This window comes from Biomphalaria glabrata, chromosome 9, assembly GCF_947242115.1.
Source record: "Biomphalaria glabrata chromosome 9, xgBioGlab47.1, whole genome shotgun sequence".
NCBI lineage: Eukaryota > Metazoa > Mollusca > Gastropoda > Planorbidae > Biomphalaria > Biomphalaria glabrata.
This window is the reverse complement of record NC_074719.1, coordinates 45,160,740-45,180,169: the sequence shown is the minus strand read 5'-3', so window position 1 is coordinate 45,180,169 and position 19,430 is coordinate 45,160,740. Positions and strand designations below refer to the sequence as shown.

Here is a 19,430-nt window from a genome sequence, read left to right as displayed (position 1 = left end):
AATAAATGTTCACATCATTTATTTTATTTAGATCTAGATCTAGATCAATTTAGATTTTTAAAAATTCCATGTTTCTTTCGATAAAGAATTGAAAAGAATTTTTATTTTAACTTCACTTCGAGTTACCACCTAGAAATTCGGTTTTTGAAAGTTCAGATTGCCTTCGATTTTAGATCTAGATTAATTTTATTTTATTTTTTGTTAGGTCTCAGAAGTTATTAAGCTGAATTAAAAACTGTTCATTTAGGCATTTGGAGATTTCGAATAGATTTAGTTTCTATATCTTTTTATCATATTGGTCTAGATCTAGACCCTAATTAAAAAATAATAAAACTTCCAATTTGACGTTCTACTGCGAGGGGTCACAGGCAGCAGATATTCAGATATTGTTAGGAGACGAGTCTCTAGCTAGGCAACGAACAGGCACCACGACCACTTTTGCTGATTGAATAACTCAAACGTGTACCCTCGACCTGTTTCTGTATTCAGACGTAAGATTGACTTCTATTTGACTCAATGATTTTTAAAAGTTGCATCCAATCTATCACATCTATGTTCTCCTAGACTAAAGAAAGTAGATTCTAGATCTAGATTGACTAGACTAGATGATAGATCTAGATTAGTAGATAGATATAAACTAAAGAATTCGAAATCAGCAGGTCTGTCTAGAGATGAGATCGAGTTGAGTCGTCGTAGATCTATAGATTCTAGATCTCGAGGATACTGGATAGATCTAGTACTAGTTTAGATCTATATAAATCAGACGTAGATTTCTGAAGTAATTTTTTTTTAATCCATAATTTACAATTGTGGCCTCATGACATCTACTTGATCTAATTCTCTATTATTGTATAGATCCAATCTAAGGCTTTATTAAGCCTAATCTTTTTTTTAAAAATTAAAGCAAGTTAGTTTACCTACTTCAGCAATGTCATTGTCATGTTTAAATCTTAAATAAACCTAAATTCTAGATTTAGATTCTATTTGTCTAGGTCTATTGATCATTTTCTTTATTTTCATGATTGAAAACACTTAGTGGGTCTAAGAAACTTTGCAGAAGTCAACACAGTGATGGGAGATTTTTCACAGTATTGCCCTTGCTGTCAGCATTCTTATGGATGGATAGAAGAAGGTTCTGAAGTACTACCTACTGAGTTGACCTGTCATCATACACTTTGCTCCTCAGTAAGTAGATCTTTGAATACATTCTTAGCAACATGGTTACCACGATCAGAACAATGTTTTCACATTTTTTGAAAAACTAATACCTGCTTGAAGAAGTGTCTGTAAATATATAAGTTTGAAGAAATGTCTGCTACTGGTATTTATAACTTTAAAGAAATGTCTTTAATTTATAAGTTTGAAGAAATGTCAGCAATTTATAAGTTTGAAGAAGTGTCTGCAATTTATAAGTTTCAAGAAGTGTCTGCAATTTATAAGTTTCAAGAAATGTCAGCAATTTATAAGTATGAACAAATATATGTAATTTATATAAATTTTAAGAAATGTCAGCAATTTATAAGTATGAACAAATATATGTAATTTATATAAATTTTAAGAAATGTCAGCAATTTATAAGTTTGAAGAAGTGTCTGTAAATGTATAACTTTGAGAAATGTCTGCAATGTATAAGTATGTACAAATATATGTAATTTATAAATTTGAACAAATGACTGTAATTTATAAATTTTAAGAAATGTCTGCAATTTGTAAGTTAAGGGATTGATAGATACCTGCATATAGAGTTTTGGGAGACTTAGCATTTTTACAGACGTATTCTAGTCCTTGAGAGAAGTTGCATGTAAAACATACATGAACTTTCCTTGTTAGACTTACAGGCAGTTATGGTTAATAATGCAGTATATCTAGAAACCATCTTTCCTAGTTTTTGTAGCAGACAATTCCAAAAGAAGACCTTAAAATCAATACAAGGAGTGAACAGCATGCTGGCACATATACATTCTTAGACAGACAAATGTTAAGTATCCATCTGAACAGCATGCTAACACATGTACCTTCTTAGACAAACAAATGTTAGGCATCTATCTGAACAGCATGCTGACACATATACCTTCTTAGACAGACAAATGTTAAGCATCCATCTGAACAGCATGCTGGCCTATATACCTTCTTAGACAAACAAATGTTAAGCATTCAACTGAACAGCATGCTAACACATGTACCTTCTTAGACAGACAAATGTTAAGCATTCAACTGAACAGCATGCTAACACATGTACCTTCTTAGACAGACAAATGTTAGGCATCCATCTGAACAGCATGCTGGCCTATATACCTTCTTAGACAAATGTTAAGTATCCATCTGAACAGCATGCTGACACATGTACCTTCTTAGACAGACAAATGTTAAGTATCCATCTGAACAGCATGCTGACACATATACCTTCTTAGACAGACAAATGTTAGGCATCCATTTGAACAGCATGCTGGCCTATATACCTTCTTAGACAGACAAATGTTAGGCATCCATCTGAACAGCATGCTAACACATGTACCTTCTTAGACAAACAAATGTTAGGCATCTATCTGAACAGCATGCTGACACATATACCTTCTTAGACAGACAAATGTTAAGCATCCATCTGAACAGCATGCTGGCCTATATACCTTCTTAGACAAACAAATGTTAAGCATTCAACTGAACAGCATGCTAACACATGTACCTTCTTAGACAGACAAATGTTAAGCATTCAACTGAACAGCATGCTAACACATGTACCTTCTTAGACAGACAAATGTTAGGCATCCATCTGAACAGCATGCTGGCCTATATACCTTCTTAGACAAATGTTAAGTATCCATCTGAACAGCATGCTGACACATGTACCTTCTTAGACAGACAAATGTTAAGTATCCATCTGAACAGCATGCTGGCCTATATACCTTCTTAGACAGACAAATGTTAAGTATCCATCTGAACAGCATGCTGGCCTATATACCTTCTCAGACAGACAAATGTTCGGCATCCAACTGAACAACATGCTGACACATATACCTTCTTAGACAAATGTTAAGCATCCATCTGAACAGCATGCTGACACATGTACCTTCTTAGACAGACAAATGTTAAGCATTCAACTGAACAGCATGCTAACACATATACCTTCTTAGACAGACAAATGTTAGGCATCCATCTGAACAGCATGCTGGCCTATATACCTTCTTAGACAGACAAATGTTAAGCGTCCATCTGCTGACACATGTACCTTCTTAGACAGACAAATGTTAGGCATCTATCTGAACAGCCTGCTAGCACATATATATATACCTTATAAGACAGACACATATTTTGTGTTATCATGGTTAGCCCTATGCTGTAAGGTCATTAAATTTTAGCAAGAACAAAAAACGTTGACTTACAGTAAATCTATCTTGTTGCAGACAAAGTAACCACCTTCCTCACAATTTTATCATTTACTGAAATATGAATCTCAAAAAATACTTTGTCTTTGAAAACAATCTTTAAATTTCAGTGTGTTAAGTCTCAGTGGATTGACATTGGTGATTCAGATGATACTGTCTACTGTTTCACGTGTTCTAAAAGAGTTGGAATCTTGTCTTTGAAAAAGTTTCCAGAGCAGGTAGTTTTCCTGTAATTATATTTATATGTTTGGAATGCAACCAATCTTTTTAATTATTTCATTAAATTTTTAACTAAGAATTAACAAGTAATGTGTGACACCATTATATTTACCCAGTTAGAAGTCTTACTTTATATATTATGTAACATTTCTCTTTGAGACCTACAGAATTGTAGACCATGTAAATTCAAAATAGAACTGACCAATGGTCAGTGGTTAATGAAGTTAAAAAGCTTCAGTAACCATGATGACAAGAATGGCTGCCTAGTCATGTGGTATGCTTTTCAGACTCTCAAGACAATGGTCCAGAGTTTGAGCCCTGTCCACTTTCCTCACCTGCTGTACCGCAGGAGATTTTGACTCAAATGCAATAGTTTTCATTTCTGAAGAAAAGCCCAAAACTTATAAAACAAATGTCTACTAATGTTAAGTCCCAACTAAAGCCCATAGAGTTGTCAAATTCCTGATGTTAATGAGTATTTTAACTTTATTTATCACCCTACCACCAAGAATGAAACCAATATCAATCTATCAACAGCTGACAACTTTTAAAATATAACACCCATTAAGGTTTTTTAAAAAATGGAATAAGTATGTGCTGCTCTGAATTGTTTTCCTGGGCTTTAACCCTGCTGCCACCCCAAGCTGTCTTGCAGGAGATTTGGGCTAGGATGTAAAAAATCTTCCATTCTGAAAGAACACACTAAACATGTACAACAAAGTTTTACACTTAATAATAATAAAATTATTGTTGTCACATTCACTGATTAGATGACCTAACCTAAAACATTGTTTAGTAGAAGAATTGCTACTAGGAAATGAAGTTATTTACTGATCTTCAAACATAACCTAAAACATTGTTAACTAGAAGAATTCCTACTAGGAAATGAAGTTTTTCACTGATTGAATGACTTAACCTAAAACTTTGTTTACAACATTGTTTACTAGAAGAATTGCTAGTAGGAAATGAAGTTATTCACTGATTTGATAACTTAACCTAAAACATTGTTAACTAGAAGAATTGCTACTAGGAAATGAAGTTATTCACTGAGAACGAGAATAAGTTGCTTATGGCTTAGTGCACTAAAAATTGGTCAGAAGCTGGGAATGTTCTTATCATATGTTCTAGTTTAAAAAGAACCATACAGAACCAGAAGTTTCTTGTTGAGATTTACTTTGTTGACTCTAGGCATGGGATGTGTGACTTAGTGGCATAAAACACTTGGGTTCCCATCAATGGGATTGAGTTTATTGTGTTTGCTGAGCACCTGAAGGCAGCATGGAAACTTTCTCTTGGAAATCCCTCCTCCATGGGTCCACGCAATATGAATGGCTGCCTGGTCATGTGGTATGCGAGCTGGGCTGTTGTCTGGTTGTCTCGATGGTCCTGGGATCATACCCTGCCCACTGCCATCCCCCGTTATCCTGGGACTTGGGAGTAGATTATCTTGAGATGAGTTCAGATGGTTGGCTTAATTCACAAAACTAGTTAGGCTTAACAAATCTATATTAACATTGTAATTCAATGTTATGGGACAAATCTTGTTGTAGTTGTTAATAAAAAATATTGGCATTATTGTTCTGCATTGTGTTCATAAAAGGACAAAGAATTTGGTCAAATCTCTCCTCGCAACTATCCAGAAAAATTCAACATGACAATAGTTATGATCTTCATGAAAAAAAAAGTGTTTTTTAATGAAAACGTTCTCAAATTTTTCACACTGTTGCTCAGTACTAATATTCCTTTTATTTACTAGGAAAATACAACCATTGTTGCATCGTCTGATAACAATCTTGCTGACTCCAGCCATTTAGTTTTAACTGAGGTATTGATTGAGATTTTTTGACTAAAGTGTTTTCAACAATTTTTTTTTATATTTATATATAATCATATTAAACCTGATTGTAAATTTTTGTTACATATTGTATAGAATTACTTTTTAATAAATATACTTAGTTTTTATGTCTGAGAAGGTATTGGAAGGCTAAAGATCTCATATAAATATTTCCTTTTGTTTTAATTCACAGAAAATAAAGAAAGAAAAATCTGAAGATTCAACACATGTGGGGAATGAGAATGACAGTGCAGTAACCTCTGACCCTAAAGACATATTATTACAGGAATGGGTAAATTCTAACGTGTCTGAAAACTATATTTTTCGGCTGGTCACCACGGGAACAGAGCCAAATAACATCAGCAACACTTACATTCTGGACAATGGTCTGATGGTGCAAACCGACACTCAAGAACCTGGGGTGGATTTGAACCATGGGATGGCAGAGGACACAAGTGTGGAAAAAGTGTCAACAGATACAGGGTTTCCAAGCGCTACAGATGGGGTCACACTCCAGTCCAATATGATCGGTTCACCGGACCTCAATTTGAAAGCTCTCCTGCAGATGCTGGAGAAGAGCTCTGAGAATTCTCTGGGCTGTGCATCTGCGGAAATGTGTGACTTGAATCAAGACATAGCAATGGCTAATTGCAACAATCAGAATAATGTTGAAGCTGTCAACTGTTCCTCCTATATGCTGAATGTTCCTACCAATTCTCATGCAGATATTAACAGGGTGGGAATGACCGAAAAAATTCTCTGCGAACAGATAGAAGTGGAAAACCCTTGGCGACCTGTTATCCAACAATCAGCCTACATTCCTAGCCAAGAAAAGTTACCCCAGAGCAATCATTGCAGTATGTATCGTAATGTATTGCCCTATGCTGAAAAAAACAATGGCATCCCCATTAACTGTCTCGGCACACAGAGCACAGCTTTGCACGAGGTTGGGGAGATGACTGGGGATAATTGGCTTACGCAGCGTGGGGTCTCCCAAAAGAGCAATCCTAGGTCTAAAAGGGGCAGAAAGAAGAAGCCTCTTTTCCGTCACTTCCAGTCAGAATTTTTCATGCGGCCTTATCTGAAGAGGGAGAACAGCCCTCAGCTGCAGCTTGTAAAGCTGGTACGTCAAAAAGCACAGGAGAAGAAAGCAGAGGAGGTTAAGGCTGCTGAAGCGATAATGGTCAATAATGAGAATAAACATAGCGCAATGGAGGGGGAAAAGGGTACTTTAGAGGACCCAGAGCTGGCATTCATGAAGACTGTGGATATGCCGAGCGGCAAAAGAGTAGAAGATATATATGTGGTGCCACCAGTTTGGATCAGTAATGAGAAGCAGAACATGTCCAAGTTAAACTGCAACAAAGAGCCTCACCAAGCACATTTACCACATGGAGGATCTGGTATGTACAGTTGTTTCCCTATGCAGGCACCACAGAGGATACCTGTACAAGTGTACTCTCATGGCAGTAGAAACAGCCTGTATTATTCTGGTGCTCACAACTCCTACATCAAACACTATCCAGGCTACGCACAGCACCATTCAACATCTCTGTCATCCCACCCAGTTCAAATCCCGACACTGCGAACACTACATACGTCAAATGACAACTTTAAACCCAATCAGAACATGTATAAAGTCATAAAAGGCCATATAATCACAACATTGAATGCACCTAAAATTGGTCCTGTTCCGACACTCAGAGAGATATGCAAAGCAGTTTTAGGCATGCAGGCTCACTCGTCTTCTGACCCTTCCTATGATAATTTATATTCTTATGCTAATGGCCATCACCCATTTAAATTTACCAATCAAAAGATTAAAACCGTCCTTGAGGATGCTTGTCCTGAGATCAAGAGTCCTAAAGAATTTCTGGATATAAAAAGTGGTGCTACCCATCAAGAGTTAAAACTTCCAGAATCAAGAGTTGAAACAGTTCCTCGTAAAGAAGTTAGTTGTGAAGATGGTTTTTTAAAAGAGATGACCTCTCAAAAGGATCTGAACTCCCAGCCATCCTTCGGAAGCCACACAGACAACTTCTCCTGCCTCGATGATAATAACATAAGTGATATTTATGACTCGAGACTTGCAGATAAGTTCAGCGATTCTGAAGAGACACTTTCCGAGAACCCTCTTGTCCCTGAAGATCTGAAACAGATAGACAGGACTAAAACATCTTTGACCACAGGAAGTGCCTGTGAAACACAGGCTTTAGCCAGCAAAGGTAAGATAGGGATGCAGTATTATGATCCATTGGTCGACGTCTCAGTTGGAAGGAAACAAGGGATGACTAACTTTAAAGAAAGTTTAAAATGTATGTATGCGCGAAATATTCCCTCGGGTCTGACGAATAACAACACTGATTATGTGATACCTATTGTAAGCTACAAGCTAAAAGAACCAATCAAAAACACTTACATGAGTAACACCAAGCCCGAGGTCAGGCAGCAGGAGTGTGTATTCACAAAAAGTGATAATTATAAGAACTACAATACACACACCTACACTGCCCCAGTTCACCAGCCGAGCTTTTATCCGAACTGCTTTGACCAGCAAGTCCATGATGATGCCTCAGATCAGAGTGTGCCTTCTCTCATTGGGTTAGCTAAACAAATCAAATGGCTGTCATCTATTGAGCCTCTCAACAAGCAGTTGGCCAACTTGGCCAACACAATGAACATGTTAAGCAACGCAGAGAAGACTTTGTTTGAATCCAACTTGGCAATGTTTCGCCAAATGAAAACTGAGAATGAATCAAAGCTTGGTCACCTCAGCTTGTGTATACGAAAACTTGGTGACTCCATTGTAAGTATTGGGTGGACACTCCAGCGCTGGTCAAAACCTACGAGCAATCGATGTTTCAAGACTATGGGAGCCCTTACAGACTTATATAACTCTAATATTATGGGCCTTGCTGAGTTAATCACACCCTATTTTCATTATGTCTGCGAGCTGATAGCATCCAACCATTCAAACAGGATGAACTGGAACAAACATACAGGCTTCACCAACGATCAGATGAATTGTCTGACAGAGCCTACTCAGAGAGAACCAACTCTTTGGCATGAGCTGAATTTAGCGAGTGGTGGGGGCTTCCCAAAGACCATGCCCTCATTCACATATGAAGAAAATTCAAAGTCATCCTCCCCTAAAGAGTTTACCCGACAGGACAATGATCAGTCCCTGTCTTCTGAAGATTTCATGGATCGGGAAAGTGAAGCATCTAACTCTGGACAGACAAGTGCCAAAACTTCACCAAGAATCAAAGTCCTGGTCAACTCAAAGAGAGGCAGACCCCTGGGCTCTAAAAACGGTCAAAGAAAATCTAAAGGTCAGCATTTAAAAGGCAAACCAAAGCGAAGATTCAATACAATATCATCAGTAGATCATTTGAATTCTCTCCCTGATTATCAGAATGCAACAGGTTCTTGTCAATCAAAAATGCTAATGCCAAACACGATCCTTGTCAACATGTCCTCTGAAAGTTTCTGGAATGACGCGCATGCCACAATGCTAGGCCAAGGCCAGAATCCTGTTCATTTGAGCCATCCAGGGGACAATGCAGGACACATGAACACCCACTCTAAACTAATGTCAGACAGTGGTACAACACCTTGGGGTCTCCAGGGAGGAGACAAATCACACCTGAGCATATCACCAGAGACTTCTGATGGTGCACTCAATTTGTTGGACCAGGCCTATCAGAGTAACTTAGAAGGTGATCAATCTGTCAATACCTACTTAGTGTGATTATTTGCTACGTTGTTATGCATAAAGAATTTTAGTAAACTACCTAACTATATTGACAAAATTATGTTTTTTTTTCTTAAAATATTTTTAAAATTACTATTTATTCAAATCACAATTTTTTTCAGTAGAGTATGACAAAGAAAACTTATTGACTTTTTTTTTTACATATTAGTTAAATAAAATGTTTGTTGTCTATATATGTAGTCCTATATATCAGTTGTTCTTTTTTTTTTTTTTGATAACACTGTCCTGTAGCCCCAGATCTAATGAATGGCTCTACATCGCTAGACACCAGTGCCGAGAGTAGTCCTGTGAAGAAAACAAAACTAGAAGGTAAGGTGCACATTCAATATTTAAGTCCGAAGTTTTTTGGTCAGAGACTTTGAATTTTTTTGACGTTCTGCTTTAAAAAAAATAATTACATAATGATGTTGCAAGTATATATGTTAGTGCATCATTAATAGAAGTTAAATTTTTGGAGATTCCGATAAAGGAAAATGTTAGGGTAGAAATATTGCCCTCTAATTATTGTGCTCTAGTAGTCCAACTTCAAACCGTACGAATAGCAAGGGAATTGGAATCAGTCCTAAAGAAATAGTGACTTGATAGGTTAACGTTCAAAGTAGTAACATATTGGGTCATCAAGAAGCCAACATCAGTTGCTATGCATTAACTCCTGTAGTTTGTCTAATTTTATATATATAACTTGATGTCATTCCTGGTTAGATGTAATTATTTTAAAAGAGATTTTAAATTGGTTGATAACTCTTGATAACAACAGGAAAAAAAAAAAGAAAAATATTTTTTTAAAAATGCCTAATTAAAAGAAAACAAAAAGAAGAGGAAGAACTTATCATTTATAACTATATATCTAAAGGTCATCTGTTTCTGTGGCCTACGGTTAACAAGGGTGTCATGTGGCCAGCACAAAGACCAACCGACTTTACTTTTCCCTAACTAATGTCAGGTACCCATTAGAGCTGGGTGGACTCAGAGGTGCCCGAAGATCCCGTAATAAAGAATTAATTTCCCTTTTCTGTTTAAAAAAAAAATTAAATTAATTGACAAATTGGTTAATTTTTGTTTTGGCTTCATGTACTGTCTTTGCCAAGTTTCAACTTGATCTGAGAATGGGTTGGGTGTGGGAGAAATAACATGTTTAAATTTTTTACTAGAATTGATATAGACTTGTAAAATTAATCCTACACTGTATGTGCACAGACGGTTGTAGAAAAAGATTTTATTTTATACTGTTTCACCTAAGTACTGTATGTAACATCAAATTGTATTTTTATTTCACAGATAAAGAATTGGATGGCAATCATCTGGGACTTGTTTACCAACTATCCCAGAATGCCAATCTCTTACTTCAACATTCTTCTATGGAGGACCAATGTACACCTGGCCTTGACAACAAGAACAGGGGTGAAGCCAGCACTGACGACTATCAAAACATTTTCTACATCAAAACGGAGAACTCAGACGATGAACTCCAGCTGGACAACCCTATCTTCACCGGCGACTTAATCAAGGACTCCAAGAATGTCCAAGAGAAGTACCAGATTACTTTTCTGCAGGACTGTCCCACTGGAGGTTTGGACCCGGATGTTAAAACTTTGATGACGGGCTCGATTTACTCTGGTGGTACTGACCACACGAAATTGGGCTCACACCTCACAGCGGACTTAGCCAACGACATGGATGACTTCAGCACACACCCAGATCCCAATGACAGTATGGGCACTTTGTGCCATGGGGAAGCAAACATGAATGACAATTTGATGAGCCTATGTGTCAGTGACCAGGTTGACGGTGACAATTTAAACCTCTGTCCTAGTGATGTCTTTGGCATGTCTTCAAGTGATAACAATTCCATGTTACACAGTTCCACATTTGATGAGCACTTAGGATAAGCTATTGCCTTTTTGTTTTCTAATTTGTTTATTCAACATTTTCTGGATGGAATAGATTTTGCATGTTTTGCAAGGAGTCTTATTATTTAAAAAATACAAAATGATTGTTTAGTAAAGTCATAAAGGTTTCACAAACCGGTAACTTATAAGAGAGCTTTTTTTATGGTTAATGCTAGCGGCTAGGATTCAATGAATACCGGCATTATAGAAAATATTGCATAAATGTTTGTGAAAGATTATGTTGTATATTCTTTTCTTTTTTTTTTCACACTTAAAAAATCCATTTTGGCTTGCAAGGTAATTTACATTGCTGTTAGAATTTTTAAAAATTGTCAGTATACATTTGTTTTAGTCTTAGAACTGGTGATCTTTTAAAATATTATGAATGTGCAAATATAGAGTTGAAAAAAATTGTCCGTATAAATTTGTTTTAGAACTGGTGTAGACCTTATAAAATATTTCCATCGTCCCAACATAAAATATATAGGTTGGTGTTAAATTCAATTTTATGATATTATAGTTTTAATAAACTGGGTACTAAAATAATGCTGTGATACTACAATTCTAATTGCTGTCATTGAGTGCATTTAATTTTTTTTTTTTTTAAATGTCATGTTACAGCTCTTAAAAAATATGTGCAGTAAAACGTCTCTTGAACAGATATCACATTCAAATGAAAAAAAGGTTTTTCCCCACTGGAAGATACATGCTCATAAACCTACGAGTCAAAAGTAGCTAGCTAAAAACCAAGCCTGAGATTTCAAGCATAAGCTTGTTGAAACAGCATTATCAATGAAATGTGTTTATAGCAAAGGAGTTATTCCTGGCTGGTCTAGTGTGTTGTTGTGGTAAGATAGTTGTGCTTTCTGTCATGTGCCATAAATTTTGTTATCTGCAATAAAATGAGATAAGTGTTATCTGGCTGTAGACATTGACCCCCCCAGTAGAACAATTGTGATGTGAAATGTATTAGAAATTTATTCTAACATTTTTTAACTATGTGATAATGATTTTTTTTTTTTTTTGAAAAGCTAATTTTGCAGTTTTAATTTAACAAGTGTACATTAACAGCACTGTTGCCTGTTTAACAAAACAATTGGTTATCTCTTGTTTTTTCTTTTATATGTGTGTGTGTGTTTGTTTAATTTAATTAAAACTTTGGTTGAATATTACATTTTTAAAAAGCCAATAGAAAAAAATGTTTTCTTATTTTCATATACAATTCCAATTCAATAACTATTAGCAATTTAACAGAACTTCTATTTTGAAAAAATAATTTTATTGATGCATCACCAAAAAAAAAAACAACAATGCATTTTTTTGTTACACAAATCACAAAAATTGAAAACAATGAGCATTACAAGATTAATTGTTTTGTAGAGAAAGACTGCATATATGATCACTCCAAAATATAATATTTAAAAACAAAACAGATTAAGGAATGCTAAAGGCATTGATGATAACTTGTTCAGGGCTGAGGAGTCCTTCGCAGGTATTCTTTTTCTGATGGAAGAGGAACAACCTGGTGCTTAGGGAACAATTTGTTAGCTTCATCTTTAGGAATAGTTGGCAGCACCATGCAATCGTCTCCTGATTTCCAATCAACAGGGGTAGCCACCTTCTTAGTTGCAGTGAGCTGAAGGGAATCAATCACACGCAGGATTTCACTGAAATAAAAAAAAAAAGTACATGGTTAAGTAACGGTAAATTACATTTTTCATATTCTATCTAAATTTGTTTAAACTTACACCCTTTATAGAAAAGATTTAATTTTTTTACATGATTCTTCTGAATTAAAAATAATTACATTCTAGCTCAAACCTCCCAGCAGGCAGGGTTTGAGATAATAGTCCTAAGTACATACTACACCACCAGGCAGCCATCCAGGTATTGGAAAATAGTTAAAATATAAGTATGAAGTGTATAGATCTCATGACAGAATTAGTGCAGTCTAAATACCTGCTTGGCTATATAAACAATGCAAGAACAAGGTAGCATCTACTCATCTCTTCCCATACAAACAATGTTTTGTTGCAGCCCATATGATTTCTGAAGGATAGTTCAGTGGTTAGGATTAGGAATTGGCTATCATTTGGGGGGCCCAAGGCCTTAACCTCTTCGGGGACCCCTACATTTTGCGTAATATTTAATATATAATGTAAAAAAAATTTCAAACACTCAAGTGGGGGATTTTCAAATTCTCCCCCCACCCTGGCTACGCCACTGGGATAGTTCGTCACTATAGTGGCCATTCACTATAGTGGTCATTGCAAGTTGAATGTGTGACTTACACATCACATTTCAGTCTAGAGTTGTTTGTTCCATGACTTAACCAAGCACTCAATGTTTTCCTCACACACTAGTTTCCTTCATAATAACTTGTAAAAGGAACCATAACTTTTCTTTAAGACAGCTGGGTTCCAGCACACATTGAAAGAGAAGGCAATGAAAAAAAAAGCAGACTTACTGGCCAAAGATGGGAGAATGAACCAGCAAATGAAAATTCCTCTCTACCCAGAAGACAATGATATAGAGTAGAATAAATGAGAAATGGACCAACTCTAATCCCAATTACAAGAAAAAATGATGCCAGCAAATGAAAATTCCTCTCTACCCAGAAGACAATGATATAGAGTAGAATAAATGAGAAATGGACCAACTCTAATCCCAATTACAAGAAAAAATGATGCCGATTATAAGCAATCCCAACATGACCAAAGCATAATAGTTTGCCTCAGAACAGGACACAACAAAATGTTCTGGAAGCCACTAAGTAAGACACTAGCCCTGAAACCCTCCTCTAGAAGAAATACTACATGGACAACTGTCTGATCTGGAAACCATAGCGCATATATAGGATTACTGATCTGAAGCCTCCAACATAAAAAGAAATGAGAAAAAAGAAGTTAACACAACATCTCTACCCAATTGGCTTCTTATTTTTTTCTTCTACATCTAGCCAGCTTTTTACTTCTGAGATCAAGCCATGGAGCAGTACCTATTCAGTTTCACTTCACCAGCAAATATCTTCTACCACAAACACATTTAACTTTCACAAATAAAAGACCTACTTAAAATTTCTGCCAGTGGTTGCTGGATACAAGATGGACAGCTTCAATCTCTTGTCAGGTCCGATAATGAAGACAGCCCTGGCAGTCAAAGGCAGTCCCTCTTTGGTCTTCTCATCTGGGTCAATCATTCCCAGCTGCACAGCTAAGTCACGGCTTTCATCTGCAATGATGGGGTACGGCAATTTGGTTTTGTCGCTTCCGGCAAACTTCAGAATATCCTGAAAAAAAAAAATTGACTCATTATTAATCTGTAGAAACAGTATATGTGTATTTTGATTGGAACAAGTTTTCATCCTTCATTAAAACGGTGGACATTATAATGCATTTCCACCCCCAACATAATTTCTATAATTCCATAAGTCCTCTTTTGTGTCTCATTCCTCCTTCCATCAAACAGCTTGCAACCTCCCTGATATGCACTATGCATAAACACTCATAGTCTCATCTGTCTGCATTATAACATCCCACAACACACACACACACTACAAAATTTTTATACATATTTTATTTCAAAGCTCTGTCTGCCTGGTAAAAAATGTGTACATGTTATTTCTCCCACACCCATTCTCTGATCAAACTGAAACTTCGCACAATTATTCATTGACGTAGACATGAATCAATAAAAAAAAAAAGTTACCAACTAGACAAATAATTACTGGTAACTAATATCTCAGTGTTCACAGATATGGCTCAATTTGTTGTGTTTAGTCCCCTTCAATAATTGCCAACACAATTTTTCCCCACAAGCATTCTCTGGTGTGGTTGATACTTTAAACAATTATTTATTGTATCTAACAAAACATGAATCAATAAACAAAAATACTAATATATTAGTCAACAAAGTATTGGTAATGAATTATTTTGTTTGATATCGAAAAATCAAATAACTGCTACTTTATTGGCAGATATAGTTTTAAGAATGGAGTTCTTTCCCTTTGTAAGAGCTTTATTTAAAAAAAAAAAAAAAGATATATATATATATATATATATATATATATATATATATATATATATATATATATATATATATATATATATAATTCTCTTCATGGCTCAATAGTCTGGACAAGATGTCATGGGTCTGGATCCATTGATATTCACATCCATTTGGAAGCAATATTAACTTAAGTCATTAACTTATCTAGGTTTCTAGCTTATTTATCAAAGTCAATTACTCCTTTCAACAGAATTTTGCAAAATTGGAGGGAGTTGTGGCTGAGAGACATACACTGCTTGGCTACCTATCAAGGGGGGTTGAAGTTCAAAACCCAGCTAGAGCTGACTTGTGTTTGGTGAGCCCCTAAAAGGCAGCAAAGAAGCCTCCACAAAAGAGATTGAACCATAGCACACTGAGCATGCAAGAAGCACATTAAAGGTGTGCTATACAACAACAACCAAAAAAAAAGGAAGACCAAAAAATGAATAGAAGTAAAAACATCACGACAAAAAGAAGGTCTTTACTTTTTACAGGCCTCGCAACTATCTACAGACTTCCTGTGTCTGGTCGTGCAGTTTGCGCGCTGGACTGTCGTTCAGATTTATTGATGGTCCAGGGTTCAAACCCTGCCCACTCCCATCCCACATCGTCCTGCAGGAGGCTTGAACTAGGAAGTAATTATCTTCAACTCTGAAGGAACATCCGAAACATTCAAACATTTTTCAAAACATTAGTAGCACGCCCAGATAATAAAAGAAGGATAAAGGGAGATAAATAATTTTAAAAATGTATAATAAAAAAAACGAAAAAAAAAACAACATAACATCAACACAATTTTCTTTCTTAGAAACCAAACAAACAAATACAGCAACTAGAACACTGCTCTATATAACACCAATTTTTGGTACTGGCCATAACTATTGAAAGAAATTCAAAGGACATGTACAGCTTTCACTTGTCAATCACCTGCGGGCATGTCTATTTTTAGGAGAGCAGAGAGGACAATAAAGCACATAAAACACAAACTCATTAATGACACGAGGTCACATGTGTGTTCATGTATCACAAAGAATGAAAAGAAGACAATGTCAAGTTTCTTAACTAATATAGGGAGGGTAAACTTTAATGATACTTGAAAGTTAATTCCCTTGTAAGTGAAGTCCTCAAACAAAAAGTTTATTTTGTATTTTATCTTTGAGCATTGTTCTTCAATATCACTGATAAAACATTTACCAGAATACCCTTTTTGGGGAAATGTCCTGGGCCAATGCAGTATGAATTTCTATTTGTATTTTCTCTTACATAAATTTTGAGAAGAAATTGACAATATCATTATTTTACAACTTTTTAAGTGAGTTGTATTTTGGTATTTTGTTTAAATTGTTCAAGATTTTCTATTTCATTTTTGTGTTTCTACATACATCGACATTGAAGTTGAAAGCTGTTCAGAAAACATGACACTCTTAACTTATCATCTTGCTAGTTTTTTAATGGCTTCCCAGCTCTTTCCTGTCCTCTCGGATTCATCTAGTACACTGTGTCGCCATGTTTTTTTTGGTCTTCCTCTATGTCTTGTGCCATGGGGGGTTCCACTCTAAGGTATGTCTAGCTTTGTTGTTGGTATCTTTTCTAAGGGTGTAACCAATCTCCACTTTCTCTCTAAGATCTGCACCTCTATATTTCTCTTTCCACCCATCTTCCACTGTTAGGTGTTTTCTATTTTGTCGTACCAGTGTATTTTAAAAATATTTATCAGAAATCTGTTGATAAAGGTCTGTACTTTTTTTTGCTCTTACTTCAGTCATTCTCCATGTTTCAGAAACTCTTAACCATTTTCCTGGCTTTTTCTTTAATTTTCAATACGCATTCCTCAATCACACCACAATATGCACTGATAGTAACAATTGTCAACAGTAGTAACAATTGTCAACAGTAGTAACAATTGTCAACAGAAGTTATGTTCATTTTTGTTAAAAAAGAGCTTAAGTTTTATTCGAATAGGCCATTAAAAAATTAATATAAATAAATGTTCTAGTTGGATTAATTGTTTGGAACTACAACCCTATGACTATATATCAACACCATGATTCCATTGTTTCAATTTTTAAAAAATGTTCTTTGATTCGTGTTCTAAATTATTCGTACAGTTCAATCAAAAGTTCTGTTTACACTCACCACATACACACATAGATGCAAATTGTAAAGACAAAAGAACATCTTACTTTACTCCAGCCAATGTGGCTATCAACTCCGTCACAAGACAGTGCAATTAACTTCACATTTCTCTTTTTAAACTCTGGCTCAAGGCTTACTGCTCTGGCCAACTCAGTGGTACACACTGGTGTGTAGTCGGCTGGGTGGGAAAACAGGCAAGCCCACCTAACAAAAGAGTGTAAACACATTTTTATGGAAATAATGAATAAAAAAAGATAAAATGGTACATATACTTAAAACAATATATGGATAATTTAATAAAAAATAGCTGCCAGGTCAAATGGTATGCGATCTGGATCGTCGCTAGGGTGTCTCGAAGGTCCTGAGTTCAAACCCTGCCCACTGTAATCCCCCGTTGTCCTGCAGGAGGTTTGGATGTAATCTGATGGAACATCCAAAACATTAAAACATTGTTAAAAAATAACAAGGTTACAAAAGACAGTTTTGTGTAAAAACACAAACTCAAAATCGGCCCCCGAAGTAAAATGTTTTACATAATTCGGATAATCCTTCAGAGTTGAAGATAGTTTACTTCCTAGTCCAAACCTCCCACAGGACGACGGGGGATGGGAGCAGGCAGGGTTTGAACCTTCGACCGTTGATAAACCCGAACGACAGTCCAGCGCGCAAACCGCACGACCAGTGGTCCACCCAGGTAGGCTTCAATAATTTCAGAAGGAACATCCGAATGAAATTATATCAAAGACAAATGAGAGATAAGAATGGAGAAAGAAGGTTAACAGATCTTGCGTAGTGCCCCAACGGTCCTGCAGATCAAAGGACCTTTCGGGGTGTAAAGGTCATCTGATTCTGTGGCCTACGGTTAACGAGGGTGTCATGTGGCCAGCACAACGACCAACCACCTTTACTTTTCCCCAAATAATGTCAAGAACCCATTAGAGCTGGGTGGACTCAGAGGCGCCCGAAGATCCCGTTATAAAAAAAAAATCCCAGTCTCCACCAGGATTCGAACCCCGGTTTGGAAATCAAGTGCTTTACCGCTTAGCCACTGCGCCTCCCCTCAATGGGAAAGTAATGAGAAAATGTAATTCTATGTAAGATGTTACTCTCTACTCTACTTACTACTGGAATGTTAGTAAAGTTACAAGAGTTGCTGAAAGTGGTATCCTGCGCATTGCAGCATATTAGTGAACAATCTTTGCAATTCAGTTGGTGAGATACTGGGAAATTCAGTGAGAAATTTGTTTTTCACGTTACCTAATGTGCATGATGGGTTATTTGCATACACTCTAGCCCTACGATTCAGGTCAACAGGGAGGTCAAAACCCTTGACTAACAGTTCGTTCCACAGAAGAAATAATATTGGTCCAACAATGTGACAATCTGTGATGCAGAGATATCAGTCCCAAAATGTGACAATCTGTGACGCAGAGATGGCACACCAAACTCCCATTTTCTGGTCATGAAGTGGAGTCTGATGCCAGTGATGGGGACTTTTTGTCGCCCAATAGCCAATGGGGATAATATTGTGTTACTTCTCCATTTAATAAGAGAAATGAGGAACCCGATTGTTGCACTCTAGAGACAGTCACTGAGCCAGAGTACTCAAGATCTAGAATATATACTACTAGTATATCTCCTCCACTATACTAAGACTCTAGAACTAGACACCAAGTGATCAAGAGCCTAGGCAGTAGTGAGTAGAAAGGGGCGGGGGGGGGGGGCTACTTTTTTTGTGCAACAACCAGTTGAACCAGTACTTGACTTTGAGTGTAAGTTGTAACTAGAGACTAGAGTATCCATGGCAGGCATTATTCTGTAATAAAATAGAAATTAAAAGTAATAAAAGAAAAACTTAAAGTTAAAGTGATCAACTTTTGAACTTACGAATCTCCTATCCAATCATGAAACTTCTCAATTTTACCATCAGAAGTGTCAGCAGAAAAATTTGGAAAAATATCGCCAAGATTCACCATTTTAATAATCCTAAAGACTAAAGGTTATTAAACAGATTTATTATTCTATTGAGATAGTCTATACCCTAGAATGGCTAGATATAGAATACCAATCTTCCAATGTTTTGCCCTAGATCTGTAGAGATATACATAGACTATAGATCTAGTATATATAGGTCTGTGATCTAGCTC

The 19,430-nt window shown here is 36.2% G+C and overlaps 2 protein-coding genes across 2 annotated transcripts; one reads left to right on the top strand and one right to left on the bottom strand.

Annotated features, from left to right (window-relative positions):
* The first annotated feature begins 136 nt into the window (after positions 1-136).
* On the top strand, positions 137-12,195 carry LOC106071776 (uncharacterized). Its single transcript, XM_013231942.2, has 7 exons — positions 137-491; positions 1,037-1,185; positions 3,494-3,601; positions 5,359-5,427; positions 5,630-9,155; positions 9,443-9,520; positions 10,490-12,195. The coding sequence occupies exons 2-7, from the start codon at positions 1,072-1,074 to the stop codon at positions 11,098-11,100; spliced, it is 4,506 nt and encodes a 1,501-aa protein (XP_013087396.2). The 5' UTR covers positions 137-491; positions 1,037-1,071; the 3' UTR covers positions 11,101-12,195.
* Positions 12,196-12,357: 162 nt separating this feature from the next.
* LOC106071777 (peroxiredoxin-6-like) lies at positions 12,358-19,430 on the bottom strand. Its single transcript, XM_013231943.2, has 4 exons — positions 19,171-19,430; positions 17,331-17,487; positions 14,172-14,389; positions 12,358-12,767 (listed from the first exon to the last, which is right to left on the bottom strand). Exons 1-4 carry the CDS (start codon positions 19,257-19,259, stop codon positions 12,569-12,571), a joined length of 663 nt encoding a protein of 220 aa, XP_013087397.1. The 5' UTR covers positions 19,260-19,430; the 3' UTR covers positions 12,358-12,568.